This window comes from Tachysurus vachellii, chromosome 15, assembly GCF_030014155.1.
Source record: "Tachysurus vachellii isolate PV-2020 chromosome 15, HZAU_Pvac_v1, whole genome shotgun sequence".
NCBI classification, from domain to species: domain Eukaryota; kingdom Metazoa; phylum Chordata; class Actinopteri; order Siluriformes; family Bagridae; genus Tachysurus; species Tachysurus vachellii.
In genome coordinates this window covers 8,964,744-8,981,981 of record NC_083474.1, presented here as the reverse complement: position 1 = coordinate 8,981,981, position 17,238 = coordinate 8,964,744, and the positions used below count along the sequence as shown (strand labels likewise).

General features: G+C 35.1%; 2 protein-coding genes across 6 annotated transcripts in view; both read right to left on the bottom strand.

The window, feature by feature from the left end:
* Nucleotides 1-7,157, bottom strand: part of LOC132857822 (alpha-2-macroglobulin-like) — a 38,069-nt gene extending 30,912 nt beyond the window's left edge. For both annotated transcript variants that reach the window (XM_060887896.1, XM_060887895.1), the window contains exons 1-12: nucleotides 7,018-7,157; nucleotides 3,581-3,686; nucleotides 2,438-2,618; nucleotides 1,979-2,135; nucleotides 1,823-1,875; nucleotides 1,615-1,635; nucleotides 1,340-1,505; nucleotides 1,154-1,238; nucleotides 865-979; nucleotides 657-777; nucleotides 389-498; nucleotides 125-295 (exon numbers count right to left, since the gene is read on the bottom strand). In XM_060887896.1, the coding sequence (XP_060743879.1) occupies nucleotides 125-295; nucleotides 389-498; nucleotides 657-777; nucleotides 865-979; nucleotides 1,154-1,238; nucleotides 1,340-1,505; nucleotides 1,615-1,635; nucleotides 1,823-1,875; nucleotides 1,979-2,135; nucleotides 2,438-2,618; nucleotides 3,581-3,666 (1,266 nt within the window). In that variant the 5' untranslated portion in view covers nucleotides 3,667-3,686; nucleotides 7,018-7,157. The remainder of the gene's footprint in view (nucleotides 1-124; nucleotides 296-388; nucleotides 499-656; nucleotides 778-864; nucleotides 980-1,153; nucleotides 1,239-1,339; nucleotides 1,506-1,614; nucleotides 1,636-1,822; nucleotides 1,876-1,978; nucleotides 2,136-2,437; nucleotides 2,619-3,580; nucleotides 3,687-7,017) is intronic.
* Nucleotides 7,158-10,227: 3,070 nt separating this feature from the next.
* usf1 (upstream transcription factor 1) lies at nucleotides 10,228-14,568 on the bottom strand. 4 transcript variants are annotated; one of them, XM_060888574.1, is made up of 11 exons: nucleotides 14,507-14,568; nucleotides 13,986-14,058; nucleotides 13,834-13,883; nucleotides 13,234-13,373; nucleotides 12,940-13,053; nucleotides 12,704-12,854; nucleotides 11,596-11,683; nucleotides 11,391-11,449; nucleotides 11,197-11,291; nucleotides 10,987-11,115; nucleotides 10,228-10,786 (listed from the first exon to the last, which is right to left on the bottom strand). In XM_060888574.1, exons 2-11 carry the CDS (start codon nucleotides 14,024-14,026, stop codon nucleotides 10,697-10,699), a joined length of 957 nt encoding a protein of 318 aa, XP_060744557.1. In that variant the 5' UTR covers nucleotides 14,027-14,058; nucleotides 14,507-14,568; the 3' UTR covers nucleotides 10,228-10,696. The 4 variants fall into 4 exon arrangements, with proteins under 4 accessions (XP_060744557.1, XP_060744559.1, XP_060744558.1 ...); XM_060888576.1 differs by having other exon boundaries at nucleotides 13,264-13,373; XM_060888575.1 differs by lacking the exon at nucleotides 14,507-14,568 and having other exon boundaries at nucleotides 14,007-14,183.
* Between the last annotated feature and the right edge of the window lie 2,670 nt (nucleotides 14,569-17,238).

Below are 17,238 nucleotides of genomic sequence, written 5' to 3'. Positions count from 1 at the left end.
AGATAACAATAATACAAAAACAATAATAACCACAAATGTTTGCTTTACCACATGATGGAGTACTAAAAATTGGTTTCTTGTTCTTTTATTTCCTTTTTTTTTGCAGTATTTTGTCATAACATACCCTCAATAATATCTCTGTTTTAGGATTTTCAGGTGAAGGGACTGAGAAGTCTGCCAAGCCATTACTATCTGTAGTAAGATTGAGTAGTAATGTTTGAGCCCATTGAGGACCTTCTGAAAGATACACCTTCTTGTTAGGAATTGGTGTTCCACTGAAGGTAGTAACTTTAATCTGTTGATCAGAGAAAGAAAAACTACTGTCAAGATAGTGTCATACATAAAACCAGTAAAAAAATAAATAAATAAAAATTCATAACAGACATACCTTTCCTTCTATAGCTTTTTCTCTCTCAAAGTTTTTTGGTGAATCAAGGATTTCCACTTTACCAATTTGGAACGAAAGTCTTATCTTTTCAGATTTCACTATGGAAGTATCTAAGCAAAAAGAAACAAAATGCAGTATTATAATGAAATACAAACAAAATTTTTGTTTAAGTTTATTAATGGACATAAAGTATAACTTAAGGAATCAGTCTGTTAATAGCTATGGCTTCATTCTTATCTTTGTTTTTAGAGATCCATTACTGACTCACCTGTTCCTTCCTCTTTAAATGTAACAGTAAATTGAAGTTGATCCTCAAATCTATTTTCAAATTCAGTATTCAAGAAAGTTGTCACATTGCTGAGGAAAAATGCACAGCCAGTCTGACTCATCTATGGGAAAACCCAATAACAAATGGTGTGAATTATTATCAATAAAGATTGAGAGAAATGATTCTTAATAGAGTGTAACACGTATACCTTCACTGTTTCACTCAGACAGGGTGAAATCATTGATGCATCATAATAATGCAGCCTAAATCGCCGGCACACCTGCACCACTGCTTCACCAGGAACTGGCTGTCCATAAGTGTACCTTCATTTCACAAGGTTTTAATACAATACACATAAATCTGATGTATGACATACAGCATGAAGGATAAATATCATATACACATGTGCTAGATACTCATGTGTTAGATACTATGTGAACACTTTTAATAAAACTAAAATTTCAAGCCAGTTTTTGAAAAAAAAAATTTCAACTTACTTTCCACAAACTTCTAGCTTCACTTCCTCATCACCAATGCTGTGCTCTTCTGGTGCTTTTAATGTAACCTCAAACTTGGGTAAAACTAAAAACCAGATCCAGTTTATTATAGTGATTTTTAAGTATGCTTCCATTTCTATAAGCAAAAAATAAAACCATCCACTGTTACTAGTTAATGTCACTTACCATACTTTTCCACTTTAAACTGGTGTCTGATCGACTCGTCTCCAGTCTCAGCAATTAACTGATATTGTCCCTCTGGAGCTTCAGCATTTAGTTCATGAGAAAGCTGCAGTATCAGACCTGGCGAAGACACATTTGTCCACTGACCAATCCTGTTACCATGATTATCCTGTTTGTTTCCACAAAAGATACACTTATAAGAAATGCTTAGAGATAAAACCATATTAATGAACAAAGGTGTCATTAAATATGTATTGTTGAGTAGGATTCCACATTACCTGAAGATACACTGTGCTGTACTGTGGAGTAAAAGACAGCGCTTAATATTTAGTAATTTCAATGATAAAACTATCAAACCATGTTAAATTCAACACATTATGACAACGCGTACCAACACATTACAAGCAAGAAATATACGGTTTAATCTTTTAGCAACAGAACACTGGTCTGTTGTTTTGTAAACTGACTATGAAACACTCCTCTTACCTTTTGTTTAAGTGGGATTAAATGAGAATCCATAGTGACAACTCTGAAATTCACTGTTAAGTCAAACAAGAGAAGAGTGATGTTTTGAGCTGTACCATAAATAACCTTTTTAAAGATAGAATTAGCATATTTATCCATATTGCACATAATAATCACCTGTTTGTCCTGGATTGTAGATGGGTTTATCAGTCTGCATAAAAGTCAATGTGCCATAGGATTTAAACATCACTTTCCTTTTCTCTGTCATCTTAAAACTTTTCCCTTTGACTTCTACTCTGATGTCTTGCACTGATTCACCTTCAACCTGTGGAGCCTGTGAAGATGTGTTCCATGTTAACCCATCACCTCAATCATTACCAATATCATTTGTGTGCGTGTCTGTGTCTGTGTGTGTGTGCGTGTGTGTGTTTACCTGCCCATCACAACCCAAAGTGTTGCCAAGAAGAATTGGTTCAGAGCCCAAGCTCACAAATGCGCATGTGACTAATTAGCCAAATTCCCACAGCCACATTTGAACTGAAGGAAACCCTTCAAATGTTCAAAAAACACTTGGTTGTGATGGTCAGTTTTCTACATTCTTCAGTTAATAAAAAGTGTAAAGATGCAATTGCTGACCTCAAAATGAGAGCATTTGTGAAAGTCCTTTTCCACTGTCTCGTGTAAAAGAGTTCTGCTCTGGTTGTCATGAACCAGATATACGTTTAATTGCAGAGTCTCATTAGGCTTCAGAAGACTCGCACAGAATATTACACGAGAGCCAGACTCGATTACTGCAGGAAATGTGACCATGAAATATCTAAAGACAAAGGTGAAGGTTTATGAAATTGGAGGCAGGGAAAGTAAATGATTGCAGCCAAATGTTACATCAACAGTTTGAGCAAACTCTAACCTATCCAAACTCAGTTCAGCAATCAATACTGTTGCAAAAGCATATACAAAGTGCCTTAAGGTACACGGACCTAAATACCTATCTGCAGTTTGCAATCATTGTTATTGCTGTGTAAGATCTGGGTAAGATGTTTAAACTTTCACCATTATATAATATCATGCAGCCAAACTAACTTCAATTTATGGGGAAAAAATGGCATCATACAGCATTACTGTCTAAAACATCTGAAAAGCATTCCACATTTTGCCATTTTATATATTATTATATACTGACATGAGTACCAATGTACAATGTTGTTGTTGTGTAAGACCCTAGGGGCATAATTGGGTGCTTAGTCAAATGCCTTTGAGTTAAAAGTTGTTCAGTCTCACTGATCTTCTATTGTTAATGCTCCAGCAGTGTTGGTGGTGGAAGACAGTCATCAAGTTGAATAAAGAATTTATTTAAGGTACGTTTTATTTCTTTGGTACCTGGAATGTTTAGAGAATCTGTTCTAAAAATGTTTTCTAAAAAATGTTAAATTATATTCATTTACACGTTTCAATATAGATGTTTACTAACTTGTTAATGACAATTAATTTAACATTTTAAAACCAATGTGTGTGTGTGTGTGCGTGTGTGTGTGCTGCTACACACTCCCTGTTCTCACTGATTGCTGGAGCCCTGTAGCTTGTTAGCTGTTGTTGGTTCTTTTCAGCTGTTCTGCTCACTAGATCAATCTTAGTTATTTTTATTATACATTTTCGAATCCAAAATGCAAATACAACAAAAAAAGAATTATTTTTTAAAACTTTATACAACTTTATAAAACAGAAGGATAATTTACAACAATGAGTTCATTACAACAATGTAAAGTTGTATATACTTACGGTCCTGAAGTTTGTCCATAGACAGAGAGAAACAGGAAACTGGCTAACAGCAGCCTTCTCCTTATGTGGACCTGACTGACCACCATGATGAAGTCTATCACCACTGCTAAGATATAAAGCAGAAATGCCTTTTTAAACCCAACTGCGCTCATCCTCTCGTTAATGATTATCCACTTTGAGCAATCTGACTCCATTGAAAATGTCTGCCATAAGCAAAAATGTATTAACATGTTGTAGGTTTCACAATAGTATGTGATATGTGAGATACAATAGGCAGATAAGCAAATGTAAATCAAATAAATCCTATTACCTTTTCAACAATCAATACATCACTGGTGATGATAAATCACACAATATTTTTTAATTGCATAAACAATATAACAATTTTTGTCTGTTGATTCAGTACTGACAATCAATTGAGTCAATAAGACAGCAAAGCAACAGGGTAACAGTATAAAATATATAGAATGAGTCAATAAAAATAATCACTGTAGGCATGTAAATAAGTGTCTATAATTGAAAGACTAATTATATAGATTCAATATATATTTAATAAACATTAAAATACATGTAACATGACTGGTGTGTTTTGCACTTCTATGAGAAAGTTACTGTAAGAAAATATGCACAATTTGCTTGCACAATTGCAAACTGTACAATCTGGCACACAGTTAACATAAAAATTAATTGGTCTGATATTGAACTTTTTGATTCAGTGGTGTTCCGTATTTGCTCTTAGTCTCACAGTGTTTACTTATAGTAAACATACGGTCACTAACCTATTTTGCTCTGCTTTTGGTAAACGCATCACCCACACAGTAAAAACCTTGATCTTTAGATAATTTACTTTAACAGAAAATGGCCAAGTAATTATTTTTTAAAACAGTGATAGAACTTGAAATATAAAGTGCAGAAATATTCCAAGAGTGCTCTAACATGCATTGAAGAAGAAGCCTATTGCAGCAGATAAAAAGATTTATAACTGTATATAAGAATTCAAAGAAATGAACGAATTGATGTAACCCACATTTGTAATAAATGAATTACTGAAATAGTGTAATTTAGTTTCATTTTAATAACTGCTGAATACTTAAAAAAACACATTAAAATATTTATGAATTAAGGCTTACAGACAACATTGAAAAAAAAATGTAAGAAAATAAGCAACGGGTAAAATTCAAAACTTACAGAACCAGTGAAATGAACAGACCCTCTATGTATGACTTTTAACTGCCTTTAAGCAAAAACAAGATCTAGGATCTAGGAGCCTTCCTTGAGATCAGACGGCACAGTCTCTTCCCCAAGATCTTCTCCTCTAGATCTAACCCTACTTATACCCCATGCACTTCTTTGTAGTGTATAATGGCCAGACTATCAAATGGGACAGACATAATGGCAGGATGGACCCCCAACCTAGTAAATTCGCCCCAAGGTGTTCTATGCTAATTTGGTTTCTGGGAATGATTTTGTGAAACAATGGCAAGAGTTCCCCTGTGTAGACCAAGTGGCTCCAGTACGTGTGGATGTAGGTGTGTGTTTGTGAGAAAAAGAAGGACATGTAAGCCTTTGCATTATTTAAAACCATATACTGCAAATGTTATTCATAAACTTGCATGATATTTTTGATGTCACCATATTGTTCATGATGAAATATTGATTCATTTAATACTAGACATTCCCCGAGGAATATTTTATAGCTTAGATAGAGAGACACAACTTTATTGTCATTGCATAGAACAGGTACATAGCATACCAGAAGTGCAAATAGCTGTGTAAATAAACATATTCAAATAAATATGTAAATATATGTACACCAAATAAATACAGCTAAAAGAATATGTTCTAGTTTTATATATATATTTTTATATATGTATATGTGTCTGTACTAGGGATGAACCAATCCGATATTCCCGTGGTGGTTAATTAATGAACAGCAAATATCATAGACTATTGCTTGAACTTATAAGAAAAATACACTTATATATTAAATTGCATTAATGAAAATAAATATAATAAATTTTATAGGAAATATATCACTAATCAAATTCGATAAAGGAATGGTTCCTGAAGAAGTCCAAAGGTTTTGAAATGTCCCAATCAGAATACAGATGTAAAGCCAATGGAAAACCCAAAATATTACTTGAAGATGTCTGGGCAGGAGAGGTCTTCAAAATTGAATTCATTTGAAGCATTTTATTTGCAAGAAAGATTAAAATAAAACTGCTAAAAATTAAACTATGGTGTTAAACTGGTAAACACACAAAGACTGCCAAATGGTGATTTAGCAAAGCATACTCATAACCTGATTAGAACTGAATACACTACGGTTAAGCCAGAAACAAGTATATTTTTAGGGGCGCGACTTTTATATACTTAGCGGTAATAACCAATTCTATTGTGGAATTTCTTAATAATTCCTCTTCAAATTGACGATATCTGAAAATAAAATTGTGCCAGTGGGTCCATTTAATCCACCATAAAATGAAAATTTCAAAATGTTAGTAAAAACAACAATTTTAAATTTCCATTTTATAATGGATTAAAATGTACTTTCTGGCACAATAATACTGCCCGATATTGTGAGTTTGAAGAGGGATTATTAAAAGATTCCACAGTAAAATTGGCTGATGTTTATTTTGAGCATAGAGTAGATCATTCTGAAGTGATCTGAGTGACATTTATCAACTAACATTTTTAAATTTCCATTTTATAATGGATTAAATATGCCAAATGTGCAATTATATTGACTTTGTATAGAAATTATTTTTAAAAATTCCACAGTAAAATTGCTCGGACTCTATTTTCTCTGTACATTAGCTCATGCGCAAATGATCTGAAATGACAATTAGGATTGTACATTTTAAAATTCCATTTGACTTTTTCTTTATGAACTTTTTCTTTATGTGCTACAGCACAGAACAGCGCCATTACCGCAAAGTATCTAAAAGAAGCACACGCACACACACGCATTCAATATACATCTATGTTTACATCACCTCTCATATAAACAGTGTGTATACGCTGATTTTTCACATTCACCCCAATGCTCCATTTGCACATCACTATTTAACGCTGACACAAACTGCTACTGTTGTATGTTTACATATGTTTACAATAATCCTCTTTCTGTTTAAAATCCTCCTGTTTGTATAATAGTGCGTGCGCTCTTCGGTCCACTGTCTTGTGTGTCTGCGTTGTCTTTTGTTTGCACACTACGCACTTTCTCTAACCAGGATAACTTACTTTAAGTCTTTAGCTCTGTGTTGTTTTACGCGGCACCAAATGTACTGCGTCAGCTATAAATGGTTAAAATGACCATAAAAGTTTCTTGACTCTTGACATGTATAGGAAAGTAACTGCTTTAGCTGGATATCTATCCCAAAGGCCTAGTTAACACTGTCATTAACACATGCGTATACACAGTCACTAGGGCTTACCTCAATGCACACTTATAGACCTGTTCACTGCTACACGTTAATCCAGTGCACAATCCTGCATAGAATAGACTGTCAGTGCCTCCAGAACATGACTATGGCAACTTCATTGCGCTTGATGATGAACCACAGAGAGATCAAAGAAAACTTGTATGTGGGGGCGTGGTCGAGTGGAGGGGGGGCGTGGTCGAGCGGAGGCTGTGTAAAAGGCAACACGTCATGATTGTCCCTTAGGCCACGTTCACACTGCAAGTCTTAATGCTCAATTCGGATATTTTGCTCAGATCTGATTTTTTTTGTTTGTCTGTTCACATTACCTTTTAAAATGTGGCCTATATCAGATACCAGTGTGAACTGTTTGCTGTTTCGAACTGACCCGCATGCGCAAACGAACAATAACAATGACGTCACACGCAGCACGCCGTTGCGCTAAAAAGTTGGCGAGGTTATGGAGGAAGTGTTATATCATCTGGTGCAAGCAAACATATCATGTAATGCTATAATATGATGTATTCAATGCAAGCATTATGAGCTGGTTCACGTAACCACTTTATATAACACTCAACACACACGTTACCAGTCACGTTTGTGTCACGTTTTCGCCGGCGCAAAAAAAAAAAAAAAAAAAAAAATAGGTTTCGCCGGCGCAAAAAAAAAAAACAAAAAACGCCGGCGCATAATTGTGACGAATGTCGATGTAGATTGACGTAAAAGTCGCATCAAATCCTCCTTGACTGTTCACACTGCGGCCACATTGGAAAAGATCAGATTTGGGTCTGATTCAGGACCACATATGGAAGTGATTTGAGTGTTCACACTACTCCTGAAGAAGTCTGACCTGGTCACTTGACCCCCAAAAAATCGGATTTGGGCCACTTTTACCTGCAGTGTGAACGTGGCCTTAGGCCACGTTCATACTGCAAGTCTTAATGCTCAATTCGGATATTTTGCTCAGATCAGATTTTTTTGTTTGGCTGTTCACATTACCTTTTAAAATGTGGCCTATATCAGATACCAGTGTGAACTGTTTGCTGTTTCGAACTGACCCGCATGCGCAAACGAACAATAACAATGACGTCACACGCAGCACGCCGTTGCGCTAAAGTTGGCGAGGTTGTGGAGGAATTAAGCATTTTCGCTTTTCTTTCTAAATGTTTGTGTAATGGCAGCAGAGAAATACAGTGTTTTGAAAATTTTCGGATGTCGAGGGCAACTTTTGATTATTTGATCCATTTTGTAGGCGTGGTCACGTTTGTGTGCGTACTCGCCGGCGCATAATTGTGACGAATGTCGATGTAGATTGACGTAAAAGTCGCATCAAATCCGCCTTGGTTGTTCACACTGCGGCCACATTGGAAAAAATCATATCTGGGCTAGATTTGAGTGTTCACACTACTCCTGAAGAAGTCTGACCTGGTCACTTGACCCCAAAAAAAATCATATTTGGGCCACTTTGGTGGCGTTCACACTGCAAGTCTTAATGCTCAATTCGGATATTTTGCTCAGATCTGATTTTTTTGTTTGTCTGTTCACATTACCTTTTAAAATGTGGCCTATATCAGATACCAGTGTGAACTGTTTGCTGTTTCGAACTGACCCGCATGCGCAAACGAACAATAACAATGACGTCACACTCAGCACGCCGTTGCGCTAAAAAGTTGGCGAGGTTATGGAGGAAGTATTGTATCATCTGGTGCAAGCAAACATATCATGTAATGCTATAATGTGATGTATTCAATGCAAGCATTATGAGCTGGTTCACGTAACCACTTTATATAACACTCGTAACACACACGTTACCAGTCACGTTTGTGTCACGTTTTCGCCGGCGCAAAACAAAAAAAAAAGGTTTCGCGGGCGCATAATTCTGACGAATGTCGATGTAGATTGACGTAAAAGTCGCATCAAATCCGCCTTGGCTGTTCACACTGTGGCCACATTGGAAAATATCAGATTTGGGTCTGATTCAGGACCACATATGGAAGTGATTTGAGTGTTCACACTACTCCTGAAGAAGTCTGACCTGGTCACTTGACCCCCAAAAAATCGGATTTGGGCCACTTTTACCTGCAGTGTGAACGTGGCCTTTTACCTGCAGTGTGAACGGAGCCTTAGGTCTTATTCATGCGAGTTTACTAACTTTAGTCACTTTGCATCTTCAGTAACATCCATAACGAGATGAGGCTGAGCGGATAAGAGACACCCTATCTTACACACACGCGCGCACACACACACACACACACACAGTCTTCCTCTCTACTATTTCAGCTTATATTTCTGTCTACACTCACTGCTGGCTCAATAATACACTATCAGATAGCCTAAAACTGCGCTTTTTTGCTCAACATGGCAGTAAACTGGTTATTTGGGTGATAGTTTCACCTTTCTAACAAATCTGAAACTTTCTATTTAACTAAAAATTCCTTCCAGCAGTTTCTGAAATATTCAAGCCAGCCCGTCTGAAACCAACCACCACCAACAGTGAAGATCTTGACCCGTATGTGCATGATTTTATGCACTGCTACACCATGAACAGGCTTACAAGTGACCCTGCTATATCGGTTGTTGAGTGTAGATTCAATACAGAGCGATCAAATATTTTTGCATATATGGCAGAAATGGCCACGTCCGGACTAATTTTATCAATAGCGATTGAGCTGCTTTTACAGTTAAGACATACACAGAAGTGGCACCTTACATGTACCTACAGTAAATGGAAAAAGAAGGAAAAAGAAGCAAAGCAGTTTGCTTTAAATTTTTTGCTTAAAGAAAAGCACCAGGGAGAATTTTTTAACTATGCCTTGTATTTTATATTGTGTTATGTGAGAATATCCCTTGTTTAATCTGACTCATCAAACATAGACAAAAACCTATGCTAAATAAAACTTACAGCACACGAATCTTTAATTGCAGACAATACTATCAGAATGTAACAGATTGCAATGCAAGCTTTCTTTTGATGATTAAATCAACGAAGTCATACAGCATTACTTGAGCTTAGTTAGCTTAGCTTAGTTAGATTAGACTTTCTTCTGAGAAGAAAAACACTCAGGTAATAAACTTTAGTTTCTCACAATGCACATGTCAATAATGTGTTCATACCGATTTGATTTCAAACATTCTAGCACACATGCTATAACTTCCCAAATAAATAAAACCAGGCATACGAGTACATTAGACAAGGTCAAATTCAATCACATTCAGTTCAATCACTTGCGGGTGCAAGCACTTATGTTCCAAAGTATTTATTTCAAATACATATGGTTGGTGAGCTGTATCTTGCTTATAACCAGAAAAATACCATTATATAGTTGTCTTACTAATTGTAGTGAAAAAGTATGAAACATGCAAGTTTTTCGTTTTTCCCCCATCAGAATTGTTTCTGAATGATGTACAAGAAAGGTTCTCATGCTTCTGCCCAACTTATAACAGTACATAAAAGAAATTCATCATTAGATCAAGTAAAAATTGTGTTGTACAAAAGAAATATATACATGATAATGCAAGACCCATTAAAATTAAATGTTCATAACAGACTGAGAAATCCTCCATTACGCATTGTCCACGATTGCTGTTGCAATCCCAAAACCTAGAAACGTCTTTTAGTGTATGGATTTTTATTCGATTTTAACCTTCCACGATGAGCCACAACCAGCATTTGAACTTCAGCTCCCATCACTCTTCACTGTGGCTCAGCACTGGCTGCCGCTATAATACCGTGTTGCCTGAGCTGGCTCCTCAAAATCTGATTTTTTGATTTCCAGTCCTCCACCTGGGGCAAAAAAAGAATCAGTTAGAAAAGAATAGTTTCAGTTTTATTTACAAATGCTATTATTGAACTTTTCTTACTTTGTAATTCATATCTAATTTACATTTGTGAACACTGGCTGGTTACAGTCACAGATTGTCAGATGGATGTAACTGGATAAAAATTTAAATCACCCTAGCCTGAAAAAAAAATTAAAGGCTCACTTCTTGTCGTAAAAGCTGGTTGTCCATCCTCAACCTATCCAGTGTGTTGAGCTCCTCTGCTATTCGATTATTACTTTGTCGCAGCTCCTGGATGTAATCACAGGCCTTTGAGAGGATCCCTCCTTTACTCTATAGCAAACCACAAGGTAGAAAACGCCATTACTGACACTGTATGTGACGTAGTAAAATTCCAGATAAAGTGAATCCAACCTGTCCTGTCTTGGTTGCGTCCAGCGTGCAGTCTGGAATAGTCTTGGAAAGCTGAACAATCCAGTTGTTAATCTTATCTCTGCGCCTTCGTTCAACTATAAATCGGCAAACAAATATATTGCCCTAAGAGATTCAATCTGTCTGATTCATCAATACAACAAAGAGACAGTTTTAAAACTGAGGTCACCACTCACCTTCGTTGTGCTGTGCTCGCCGTTTCTCATCTCTAGAGGTCCTCGGTGCCTCTGACTTGCTGTCAATATAAAATATAGACCACAATAAAAGAAACGTAAAACCTTCTCAAAACTCTAGGCATTTCACACAAATCTGATAATTCATACTAATTATAAATAGCTATTACAGGCTCTTATAACATTCTGAATGAGAAGATTAGATTACGTGTTGCAAGTTTGTGTGCGAGGTGCAATAGATCTCTGAGTTGCCCCTGTCAGAACCTCCTGGGGTGACATCATCACATATAACTGACCTTTACCAAAGGTAACAGAAAAGTAGAGTTAGATTTTTATATTAGTCCCATATACAAAATATACACGAGGAAATTGTAACATATAAAGCAGGACATAGCCTCGAACATAGATCCTAACTATAAAAGATGGACGTGCAAAACAGATTGTGAACAAATTGCAATGACAAGATGGTGCAAAATGTGACAGTGTTTTCACTATTTATACACAGTTAGAGGGATCTATTATCGTGCTATTTACTACAACTGTTTTGCAATTGATACCGTTCACACTCCAAGGTTGAATGAGGATACATATTCTCATTGTAAATCGTATTCACATGAATACTCAAGTGGTGGTTTACATGTACATACTAAATTGGTTTTGTGCTTTTATTCAAAATGACAGCATTTTAAATGCCTGTTCAAGCAGCATAAATTAGTGTCGATATTCTCTCTGAGACATGCACAATAACAAAAGAGTTGCTTTACATGTACATAAACTTGGCATCCCTTTTACTCTAAACCAATAGCTTTGTACTGAAATTCCACATCTTAAATTTCAATACTTCAGATAAGCTCACACAAGCACAATAAACACACTTTGCAGCAATGTAATCAACATATGTATCCCCCTCTAACTCGCTGAATAAGTGAATATAAAGCCTACACTACCCACCCAATCCAACACAATCTAGCAATCTACCAATGGAAAGTTTGCATTTTATTTATTTACACTTGTTTGGAAAATTAACCCCTCATGTATTGCTTATTATTTGCTTATTAATGTGAAGATTTAATATTTTTTAGTGTTAATGTTTAATGTCATATTGGTAAGAAAAAAAATCATGAAATTAAAGGAAACAGTGCGAGAATGAGAAACTTTATATGACTCTTGACACCAAAGTGGTTTAAATAAATAAAAATGCAAATCAATACAAATAACAATTAACAGTGATGTTGTCATAACATGGAAAACATACCAGCAACATCTATAATGTATAATTATGCCAGGTTTTTTATAGTGTATGCTAAAATAGATACCCGTAGGTGTGCCCTGACTGAGAATTGTGTCAGAAGCCTGCACACCGGTAACCATAGTGCCTGTTCCAGCATCTGAAATAGTGGCAGGGTAATAGGTGTAATGGGTTTCTGTGCCATCTCCCTCTAAGGCTTCGGCCTGTGAGAACACAGCCTATTTACAGAGACCAACAGAGGTATTAGTTACATTTAGAGAATGATAATATTTAAGAATTTATCATAGCTCACCATACACTTGCCTGTGTAACCGGCTGTGTTGTAGCAGGAAATCCAGCAACAACACTGACAGCAGTGGTGCCATCTGATTGAGCCTCTAACTGTCCATCTGCAACTTGAATCACCCGATATGTCACCTGCAAAAAATGGGAGGGTCACTAACACCTACTACAACACATCTCTTAAGGTCCTATTGCATGTAAGACAATCCTAACACAAAATATATATCCATTCCATCTACTTGAGCTGACACATGCTTACAGAGCAGTGGAATACAACTACAGTTTAAAACTTCATCACTTCTTCTCCTGTCCTACCTGCCCGATGGGAGGGTACAGTTCCCCTACCTGTCCCCCAGCTCCCTCTGTCTTAAAGAGGTATTTTATAGGCTGTTCGGAGGAAAACGTGGCAGCTGACTGAATAGTTGTAATTGCCGATGGATCCTCAGCAGTAGCCACTAAACAAAAGAAATGCAGCATTTTAGTCAGTGGTATTTCAATAAGATTTTTTTAGGGCTGAGATATGTAAGAAATAAAGCAGTACAGAACACGGCAGAGAAAAAATCCAGAACTGTTAAATGTTTTTTCAATAAAAATAGATCCCAATTTGTCTATTATTTTCATATTAACGAATGACATGACTTTTTTTTTTTTTTTTACAAATTTAATGTTGTTAACAAATTATACAGTTTATAAATGTTTACTTTGTTCTATATATATATATATACGTATATATATATACGTATATATATATATATACGTATATATATATATATATATATATATATATTATTTTATTACATATAAGAAATAAATAATATAAAATAAAGAAATTATATATATATATATATATATATATATATATATATAAATAATTTATCCTTTTTTTTCTCCAATAAATGAGTAGGTTAATGATACCTTCTTCAATTACAGGAACATTACAGTCAGGGTCAGGACTTTTCTGTTGCCTATAAATGAAGTGTTCAGGGGGAAAATTTCAGAGATATGCACAAATAATAAAATCTTTAACATTTAACTGAGTGTAGAAAGCAAGCATCCCGTTATCGCACAAATATATTGGAAGCAGTGACCCTTTCATTTCCACCGGCATGTGAAACAGCAAGTCCTGCTTAATCCACCCTTCTGTAGAATAAAATAAAAAACAGACCAAATCAAACTCCAACAATAACTGCAGCAGAATTAAAAAAAAATGTTGCCATAGCTTAAAAAATCAAGCTAATTGCTAGTCTGCTAGCTAGTGAGATATCTTTGCCTTTTAGGCCGTATTTCACAAACAGACGTTTAAACAGCAATTGTGCATTATATACGTGTTTTTTTTTTTTTGCATAAAAACAAAGAGTAAAATAAGCTATTTAGCCCAGTGAACTAGGCGTCCACTTTAGGTTAGCTAATGCTAATGCTAACTGCGCTGCTAAAATTGGACAGATTTTTCTAACTGGTAACAAACGTGAAGCGGTTTAAGGACTAGTTCCATACGTTTAGCACACGATTTACAACACATAAACACACATATACAAGTATCAAAATATTAAAAAAAGAAGAAACCCCATAATTTCATCTCATATCTTACTGTTTAATATGACTGTATTGTTTACTTGCACCGGTATGACCCGGGTTGCCAGATCTCTGTAAAGAAATCTAAACACATGGAGAAAAATTCCTTATTTCAAATATTAAACCCGCTCTGCTTTATATCGCCCAAACACACTGGGTGGACCTGCTACCAGCTGTTTGTGTGTGTGTTGAGTTTGCTGTTTTTAATAAAACGAATGTATAAAAAAATAATTAAATTTTTATTAAATTTAAAATAAAAATGAATGTATGCGTCAGAGATTGTCCTTAAATATAGGTTGCCTTTGAACTGAAAACTGATCTATTATTATAATATATAAAATATATAATATTTAGTATTATACTATAATACTATAATACTATATAGCTTTTGACTCATTTCACTTAAACGCCATACGGTAATATTGATATAGGCTTTCCACGGATCTGGCAACACGCTGTGTGTGTGTTTGTGTGTGTTTGTGTGTGTGTGTGTGTGTGTGTGTGTGTGTGTGTGTGTGTGTGTGTGTGTGTGTGGTTTGCGTCATTATTAATCGAAGAATAAAAGTTGTTGTTTTTAAAATGTGTAAAATGTATGTTTTTGACATAAAGAACAGCCTTTTCCCCTCAATAGAAACTGCCCTGTGTGAATCCTGAATGACTGACAGCTGACAGCTGACAGGTGGTTTGAGGTCTTGTTTGTTTAGAGGGGCGTATAGAGTTAATTTGTTGCCAGATGTTTCAAATTAAATTCTAAAAATCCACATGCAAAATGTTAATAATCAAAATGTTACAAATATGTTGAATTTTTCATGAAAAAAACATTTTTATTTGGAACATTACAATATAATTCCATATGAGCGTTGCGTCTCAAAATGGGTCCTGGAGAAAAAGTTCTGGATATAAAAAAGGGCTTGGACTGGGGTAAAAGGGTTGTAGGGGCCTAAGCCTCTGATGTTTTGTGTCAAGTGAATATTATTATTTGAATAATGCTTATATTATTGTGTGTTAATAAATTGTTAACGTTTCATCCTTTCCAAGCTGGCACATCACTAGTTTTAACTTCAGATAACCTACTTTTGGTTGTTGGTGGGATGCGAAATATTTCTGGTGAATTTCCAGAAACATTCCATGGGAACCTCATATGGGAATTTTTAAAAAAATATTCCAAGTTGGAAATTTATCCGGAATTTATGAGAATTTATGGAAACTAATGGAAATGAATGTGAATTAATTTTAATTAATTTATGGGAATTTGTGGAAATGCATATAGACTGTATCATATAAGAACATACATATACACATTTTGTTTGGACATAAGCTGCAATATAATACAGATTTTTTCTTTTTTAATGACATTTTTTCAACACTGGCTGAGGTGAAATGTGATGACATGACATGAGATGGTGTGCATGGCATGGTTGTATAGAATACGTTTGAAAAAAAGCTTGTATGCACTGCACTTATGCACTTGTATGCAAAAACTTTTTACAATAAAAAAAACATTTTACAATTGATGCAAATGAATAGAAATAGTATAGATGAATAAATACTCCTCAATCAGCATGATTGCTAAAACAAACTATAACCTATTTTATACAATAATTCAGTCAATAGTTTGGACAAATTACTATGTTTTTGAAAGACGTACCTTATGCACATTTAAGCCTGATTTATTTGATCATGCATTTAAAATTTTGACTTATATTAAGCAAAGAATTCTGACAAAATTATAGCAGGTTATAAAAATTATGAAGAGCACAGCAACTCTAAAATCAGTATATTAGAATGATTTCTGAAGTATCATGTGACACTGAAGACTAGTGTAATGGCTAATGAAAATTCAGCTTTGCATCACCAAAATACATTATATTTTAATATATCTAAGTATATTACATCAGAAAGCCATTGTAATAATATTTCACAACAATATTTCACAATCTGTTTTGTCCTGTATTTGATGTTTTGATGTCAAATGAGTGTTTGATGATCATAAGTTACTTCTTTAAAAACATTAAAAATAGTAATGTGTTTAAACTTTTGACCATTACTGTACTTCTGTAAAATAACAGAAAACTGGCTAGCAGAAAGGATAGAGGAAAGAGCATAACGACTTGAGCTAGCTAGCCTCATAAATTGTCAATGAAATTGTGCTATCTTACATTTAGTATATCTGATTTACTGACTACTTACCGACCTAGTAACTTACTAGCTACTTACCAGCAACTTAGATATTTACCAAAGTAAATATATGCATACAAAAAAAAAATGCAAACCTGTGGAATCAATATTTCTGTGGTAGTCAGAGCCTGGAAGGGAGAGGGATGTGAGTAAGTGGTATTGATTGTGGGCATAGTCTTTTTAGACAGTTCTTTATTATTTAGCCTAAATGTCTGCTCAGTCAGTGTATTTGTATTTACAATGGTATAAATAAATATTTATTGCACAATAGCACAAGGAAGTTTTAAATATAACTTTATGTAATATATAAATACTTTATGTAAATACTCAAGAGGTTGGACATTGTTTGACATTTTTTGCGTGCAGGATTCAAGAAATTATCTGTGTTATGTTATGGAGGAATGCACAGTGCATTAGGGGGTATGGCTTATATAGCCCTGCAGTAGGCTTAGAGCTGTGTGCATGAGATTGATGAATGTGCAGGGTAGAAATTCAACTGAAATTGCAGCAAATCTGGTTGTTTTAACCAGGATTATCCTGCAAGTTTTTTTTTCAGCTACATTTAAGTTC

Coding starts and splice junctions, on each gene's coding strand:
- usf1 (XM_060888574.1), bottom strand. CDS start 14,026: ATGCCGGTGGAAATGAAAGGGTCACTGCTTCCAATATATTT. Junction 11,292..11,390: donor GCGAGCACAGCACAACGAAG/GTGAGTGGTGAC, acceptor GCCGATTTATAG/TTGAACGAAGGCGCAGAGAT. Junction 10,787..10,986: donor ACCAGCTTTTACGACAAGAA/GTGAGCCTTTAA, acceptor TTTTTGCCCCAG/GTGGAGGACTGGAAATCAAA.